The sequence below is a fragment of the Acomys minous genome (genome assembly GCF_964271855.1).
Source record: "Acomys minous genome assembly, chromosome: 11".
Lineage (NCBI taxonomy): Eukaryota > Metazoa > Chordata > Mammalia > Rodentia > Muridae > Acomys > Acomys minous.
Window position 1 is genome coordinate 53,270,516 of NC_140492.1, and position 7,955 is coordinate 53,278,470.

At 45.9% G+C, this 7,955-nt stretch overlaps 1 protein-coding gene across 2 annotated transcripts in view; it reads right to left on the minus strand.

Annotated features, from left to right (window-relative positions):
• IGSF11 (immunoglobulin superfamily member 11) overlaps positions 1-7,316 on the minus strand; it is a 122,020-nt gene extending 114,704 nt beyond the window's left edge. Inside the window, exon 1 of one of the 2 annotated variants that reach the window (XM_084801298.1) lies at positions 7,271-7,316. In XM_084801298.1, the coding sequence (XP_084657424.1) occupies positions 7,271-7,301 (31 nt within the window). In that variant the 5' untranslated portion in view covers positions 7,302-7,316. Of the gene's footprint in view, positions 1-6,107; positions 6,305-7,270 lie in introns of those variants that run through there. The other variant, XM_084801297.1, reaches the window with a different exon arrangement.
• Between the last annotated feature and the right edge of the window lie 639 nt (positions 7,317-7,955).

Below are 7,955 nucleotides of genomic sequence, written 5' to 3' on the forward strand. Positions count from 1 at the left end.
ATGAATCACGGCTGCAGACACAGGCAAGAGCAATAAACACTGACAGTGTCCAGGGGGTAAGGACAAAGCCCCCTCCTCTGATTTACCATTCTTGCACCTGCTTCTAAAATCCATCTCCAGAGTTTCAGATACAATGAACGGGGAGGGGCGGGGGAAGCAAGGTGGGCAGGGGCTGGAGGGGGATGGGGGGGGGGAGAGGGGACAGGGGGGCAGGCTACAAAAGTTGTTATAAGTAAATGATTCTGTTCTTGGAAACAAGTTGTAACGCGCAGGCCTACAGGATTGACGATGTACCAGGCATGGAAGTAGGAAGCTTCCTTCAGGTTACAATGAACTGTCGGAAGCCTGGGGCTATTTTACTACAAAGAACAAGACCTTCAGAATTACACAGGGAAAACATACTTCAAAAATCGAGGAGAAAAATCACAGGTAAGCTAAGAATCAACCAGTTTTTAAAAGCTATAAGCACAGGCTGGAAAGATGGCTCTGGGGTTAAGAGCACTGCCTGCCCTTCCAGAGGTCCTGAGTTCAATTCCCAGCAACCACATGGTGGCTCACAGCCATCTATACCCCCTAATGCCCTCTTCTGGCTTTCAGATGTACATGTAGATAGGGCACTTATATACATAAAATAAATAAATAAAATATTTTTTAAAAGCTATAAGTACTTTTTGTAATTTCCAAGCAATTCACAGAATTATTACGAAGCTATGAAAATAAATCTCCATCACCTCCTCTACAAAATATACCAAATCTTAGTATAATTTATATATAATATATATAATTATACATTAGACTGACATGAAGCACACCAATTCCTATGGGGAATGAAAATAAAGACATTTCTTCTAAAAAGGAAAACAATGGTCTTTTCAGGTATGCCAAGACTACACACAGAGTGACCTTCGAAGGACAAGGAGGAAATATCCCACGTAAAAAGTCAGTATTAATGTCAATATTCCCTCGTATGCCCACCAGTGCCCAGCTGCTGAGATGAATCTGCATCTGGTTGGTTGGTGCATGATGTTGAGGTTTTGTTTGGTTGGTTGGTTGTTGGTTGGTTGGTTTTTTGAGACAGGGTTTCGAGACAGGTAGCCTTGGCTGTCCTAGACTCACTTTGTAGACCAGGCTAGCCTCGAACTCACAGTGATCCACCTGCCTCTGCCTGCGGAGTGCTGGGATTAAATGCATGCGCCATGGTTATTTTTTTTTTTAATCAGTGCTTTAACTAAGCAAAATAAGTGGAAGCAGCCAAGAATAACTATACTAGTTACTTTTGAAGAATTTGGTGCTACCAGCAGAAAACCCTGACATCCTCCAAAACGGGTGATGAGGAAAGAGAAGTGAAAAGAAACATGAGACTTTGGCATGGGTAGGAGCGGCCTCCTCCAAATGAGGGTCTCATTTTGTTTCCAGTGATGGGATTTCTAACAGACCTTTATGTTTTCAGATTTTTTAAACATTAAATTAATGCTGTGTCCACACTGTCACCCTGTGCACCGGTGACTCTTAATGAAGCCATTCCTAGTCCACAAACCTACTGTACTTTAACCCTAAATCCTGGCCGACTGCCAGCCAAAACCACCAGCATTAACCCAATTCTCTGAAAATTCTTCTAAAACATATTGGTACCGGGTGTGGTGGTGCACCCCTTTTTAATTCCAGCACTTGGGAGGCAGAGGCAGGTGGATTGATGTGAGTTCAAGGCCAGCCTGGTCTATAAAGCAAGTCCAGGACAGTCAAGGCTATACAGAGAAACCTAGAAACCGTGTCTCGAAATCCCAAAATAAATAAATAAATAAAAACATATTGGCAAACATATTCCCTGAGCTCGGCGCTTCCGGGATTTAAATTTTCTTGCTTTTCCCACAGAAGCACACCTTTAATAACAACAGTTTGCCTTTCTCTTATGATCCAAACGTTTAGTGCAGCAAAACCAGTCTATTTTTGGGAAAGACTTAATCAATTAGCGGTCTCCGTCCACACTGGCAAATCAGTATTGGTTTCACCCTAACCTAACGATAAAAACTGAGTGATGTTTGTTACAATCCGCTTCTTCCTATAACACAGGAGTGAAGCGGAGGCACGTGACTTAGCACCTACGCAGTCTGTGGCCTGGTGCGCACTGGCCCCTCTGCAAATCAGAAAACACACGGCTTCCTTCACATTTCTCCATAGAATACAAACAGCTGCTGTAAGTCGCTCTGGCACATGGAAACCCTGTACAGGGGATGTCAATTACCCAAACGTCACTCAGAAAGGAAAACTTCCTGGTTTTAACATATGCTTAACCTGTATGAAAATCAATTAACGTCCCACTCTTAGGGCGCAATTCAAATCAGAGGGCTTCCGAGGCCCACCCAGGAATTGACAACCTGTCCTAAGCCAGTTAGTTGCTCAGAGAAGTGTGACCAGGAGAGGACTTGACATCCTCCAGATGGAGGGGAGGGGCGCTGTTCTTGGCATGCAGGCTGAGAGACCTGTTGGTGCCAGCCAGTCCTCATCAAAGGCAAAAGTTCCGATGACTGTGCTTACGGCAAGAGACAAAGCTAATCTCACCTCAAAATGCCAAACATACGTAAAAGCTACGGGAGTCGAAATAAATTGTTATCCTTGACCTGGGTAGCAATGGACCTAGAACCCTTATTTTAAATAAACTGGTTCTATGACCATCCAGTGGGGGAGGAGATCCTCCTCCATCATAGACCTAGGGGAGGGGAGTAGGGTGAACGCGGGAGGGAGGGAGGAGCGGGGGGGATACAAGGGATGGGATAACAGTTGAGTTGTAATCTGAATAAATTAATTAAATAAAAAATGAACTGATTCTAGAGGAGATTAGTGGAATGGTAAAGCTGAAACAGTTATAGGCCAGGTTTGACCCAACAAGGCCTCAAATTCGTCATCTTCCTGTCTCAGCATCCCAGACGCACCAAGATACGCACATGGAGCCCCCCCACACACACACACACCCAGAGCAGACTTACAGACAGTCTGAGCGGGAAAGCAACAATTCCCCCAACCCCGTGGCAGCCTGAGGCAGCCCCTCACCTCAACACAGACTCCCGTGCCCCAGCATATCACCTTGTTTGCCACTGAATCACCTGGCTTAAGTACGAAGATTTAAGTGAGGGTTTTTGTTACAGATATTTCCACTGCGGAAGTGCGAAAACACATTTGAAAATGTGCCGCTTACTGTTACCGGGGCGTAAACGCCGGAACAAGCATCTTCAGCCTTGCACATCACCTTGGGTCTGACAACAGCTCTAAGCATAATGTTATAAAAAAAACTCCAGATGACTTGGTGGTTAAACTGCTTCCCAAGGACTGTACGCTGGATAAGCGAAAGCTCTCTGAAATTGTCGCACGCTATCTGTCATCTTTCAAGAGGTTCAAACTACAGATTTTGACTAAAAGGTGAAGCCTCCAAAAACCAAAAGTTACATTATTAAATTTAAATCTGAGAAACGAAAATTTACGATCATCTTCTCAAAATGCCAATACTCAAAAGATTTTGTGACTTTTCTTTTTAATACGAACTTTTTTTTTACACATTTCCTTGAAGTCTGTAAAATTATCTGCTATTTCAAAGAATCACAAGTAAAAGAAGTATTTCAGATACTTCTCTTTTATTTGTAGATAGAGTCTCATATTGTGTAGCCCAGGCTGGCCTGGAACTTCCTACTCAGTAAGCTTCACCCTCCTCTGCCTTCTGGGTGCTGGGATTAAAGGCAAGTGGTACCATACCCGGCTCCTTTAAACTCTTCTAAGCCATTGGTGGAAATGCACAGAAGCAAACGTTTCTACCCAAATTCCCGATGAACTCACTTCACAGAAACTTAACAAAAACAACAGCAGCAGCAGCAGCATGGCACCCATTTAGAGACTCTTCCACTGCTGGTGTGTTGCTCTTCTGTCCCTGCTATTAGTCACTTATCCGAAATCCAACTTTCCCCACTTAGAAATAGAACAAACTTCAGTAGATGTTCTAAAGATACAGCACAATTCAGTCAAAGCCAATGTTGCCACTCCCTGGTTCAAGACCTCAGTGGGGACACACTAGCCTCCTGGACACTAAAGAATAACAGTCTCTCTGTGTGTGTGTGTGTGTGTGTGTGTGTGTGTGTGTGTGTCTGTCTCTCTCTCTCTCTCTCTCTCTCTCTCTCTCTCTCTCTCTCTCTCTCTGCATATCGTCCTTCCCTCAGCCTGTAAGGAAACAGACCTGGGTTTAAACTGTTCTAAGCCACCCCATCTCCACCTCCCACTCTGCCCTATCTCTGCTCTTCCACAGAAGCCTGCCCTCTCATTAGAGCATGCGCCTGCACTTCCCCTTCATATATATATATATATATTTCCTTCTCAGTGCTCCCTGAGCTATGAGAGCCCAACCACTCTCAAGTTAGATAATCTAAATTCTACGCAATCAAAATCCAGACCAAAAGTTAACTTCGACGTGAAATGAAATAGTCCTTGGTGCCACTGGCAAACGCTGCTCATCACTTAAACTTTGCTCGCCGTAAACTATTTGTGCCTGCTGATAGCGTGTTTTAAGAAAGAAGACCCCCAAAGGGGCTACAGGCAAGCTTTATATCTTACCACCATCTCCCTGAGCCGCCCCGCCCCACCCCGCCCAGTGGTAGCAATGAAAGTGTCTGTTGAACAGAGAAACACATTTTTTCAGAGTGATAAGTGGCTCTATGGAACAGATGACCCCAAGGACTGCAACTCCCTTGGAGGTCTTCAGAAGCAGTCTAGTGTTGTAGGGTTCGTCCTACCCAAAGCAGAGGCATAAACCAGGTGACTGCTTACGGATGAGCCCAGAAAAGAAATTACCTCTTTCCAAGGGCTGTCTAATAAATTAAAAAACCAACCCACACACAAACTCTATTGGCCAACAAAGTTTAACAATAGATTTCTCTATCAAAAACATTTGAGCTGTCCTTACAGCAACATTTACAGCTTCTCAGCCGTGCTGGAGGACTGCTAAGAAACATCTACGCACTCACTTGCTTCACCTTTGACAGAAGGACGGAGAAGCATAGGCCTGCTAAAAGTCATAAACCGCAAAATCATTTTGGAAGCTCAAGTGTATCAATGTACATACTGGTGTGTACGGCTCCATCATCTGCATGTCGTCACTAAAAACAGCCTAGGGAACTTCAAGAAGTCATGACTCTGACGCTCACACTTTCCTTGGCATCTACAAAGAAGGCACACAGAGCAGGTGGCCTCGCCACGCTAGCTTTCTTTCTCCTCTACTAGGTGAATGGCCTAAAATTGGGTTACTTCAAGATTAGACATTGTTTATTCAAGTAAGGCCATAAAAATTTTGACTGGAAACGTACAGAGATATCTAGAGAGAAATACAGTTAAGCACAGCACTCTACCTCACTGACCTGGCTTAATAAATAAAAGCTTTCTGGACAAAATTCAGTAAACCTCAGCAACTAGTTAGTTGAGACCGAAACCTTGATTCCATCAAACAATGTACACACAAAAGCAGCATTGTATAAAACGAAATTCAGAGCCTATGTATCAAAGCTATTGAGGGGAAACAAAATGTAAGGAAAACGGAAGAAATTAAATCTGAATAAACTACTGCTTCCATCTCTTCCTCACATTGCCACTTTCTATGTATTTTTATGAGGCAACTTAGAACCCTGGTTTAAGAAACTAAAAGTGTAAATAAACTTTGCTTTCGGGTGTAATTGAGCACACCAGTGCATTTCGCTTAAAATAAGGTGAAGTGTTAACCCCAAATATGCTTTAAAGATTATAATGAAACGACAAATTTAAAATCTGCAAAAGTAATTTTTATCAGTTAATTATTTTTTACCTCGCAAGCTCCTTAAAGGTTGTTGTAAAGCTACAAAGTTTTCCAAAGCCATCTAGTAACCGCAAGCGATTGTAAACACTTATTTCTAACCCGACTCGCAGCCGGAGTTCGTTCCGAGAAGTGGCGGCGGGGAGCCGCACAGGGGTTCTTGCGCTCGGGGACACCTGCGCGACGTGGGCCTCCGCCAGCGCCCAGGGGCAGCCGTTCCCAGGACCGAGCCAGCTCGGTGAGAGGACTCGGTCCGGGCCGCGCCAGGACAAGCTGGGCTACTCACCCAGCAGCGACAGGAGCAGCCAGGACGCCGGAGCGGAGCGCCGCCGAGTCATGCCGGGGCCGCCGCGGGAGCCGCCGTCCGCCTGGGCTCCGGGGCGGCGGGGTGCAACGGGGACAGAGCGGGACACCGGAGCGCCAAGGCCGCTCCGCCGAGGCTCGGGGCAGGCTCGGGCGTCCCGGGCTCGCCCGCCGCCGCGGCCACCACCAGCCGCCGCAGCCACTCCCCCTCCCCAGCTCCCGCCTGCTAGTCCTCAGCCAGGGGCTTCGCGCCTCCTGCCCGCTCGCCGAGCGGTCTCCAGGGCAACCGAGGCTCCAGGGCGACGCCTGGCGGTCACTGGCAAAACGCTCAGAACTCACAGCTGGTGCGGCTAGGCCACCTGTGCTGTAGTCTCCAGGAACTCTGCAAGGACAGGTGGGTTGGACCTAAAACCCAGAGTGGTCTCCCTCAGACCCAACACGCCTTTCTTGGCTGCACTTTTCAGACAGTCCGTAGTCTGATCGTTTCTCTTTTAGCCTCTTCTGAAACCCAATTAATCTGAAAGAACTTAGTTGTCGCTAGTCCTGGCATTAAAGGTGTACGCCAAGTAGACAACCCCGTACTGGTTGTCCAGTGCAGAGCCCTTAAAACCATATACAAACAACAAAAACGGATTGAGCAGGTTGTATCTCCATGGATAGATAGATAGATAGATAGATAGATAGATAGATAGATAGATATAAATAGATATGCATACACATTCATATGTAATTAATATACTCTCAACTTGGAGAGAGAGAGAGCGAGAGAGAGAGAGACCCGAGGGAGGGAGGGAGGGAGGGAGGGAGGGAGGGAGGGAGGGAGGGACCAGAGAGAGAAAGACCACGAGCGCAAAGGAGGAGTGGAAGTGATGTAATGCTATTTCAATTAAAAACAGAATGACCTTAAACGCCTGATGTTTCTGCCTCCACCTCCCAAGTCCTGGGATTATAGGCCTGCCACCATGCTTGTCACCGTCCAATGTTCTGAGTGGTCCCTTACAATGCCAAAGTTTCCCTAGACCACTTTTGATACGAGAAGTGCCTTGGCTGTGGCAGCTGTTGCTTTAGATGGACTTGTGCCTTCTGTGTCTTTGCCGTGGTTACGTTGGAGAGACCTTCATACGCATCTGAGATGATTTTACTTACCTGAGCTGCGTGACCAGCATTCCTCTCCCATTCTGGTTTCTGTTTCCTTTTACAGCCCAAAGTCATTTTCTGCTTCTACATCCACACTGAGCCTTCTAAATTTGCAGTCCTACCTGCCCAGGAACCGCCTGGCCCTGCCATCAGATTCTGAACAGCCTAGATTAGAATTCCTGGGGCCCTTTGGAATTCTGAGGCCTTGAACCTCACAGAACCAGCCTTGCCAGAGCAACCCATTTAACAATCATATGCTCAGAAGCAAGGCAAAGGTAGAAAACACTTTTTAAAATAGAAATATGCTTGCACAAAGATTGAAAGTTACGTAGGTAAGCTTTTTCGAAAATTGGATTGCTATATTTTTTTTTTTAAGACAAGGAAAAGAGTAGAAATGCCAATCACTGCGAGCTCAAGAAAAGGCTCAGTGGTTAAGAACACTTGGTGCTCTTGCAGAGGACCTGGGGTTCTGTTCCCAGCACCCACAGAGTGGCTCACAAGCATCTGTGATCCAGTGCCCTCGACTGACCTCTGAAGAAACCAAGCACACATGTGGTGTAGAGAGAGCATATGGAAAAACACTCCATAGACGGAGAAAATAAATATTTTAAAATAATGCCAATCATCTCACGAGAGATGTCATGCAAAGATATCCGTTCTTATGAGTTAGGGGTGACTCAGCTCTGCTCACTCT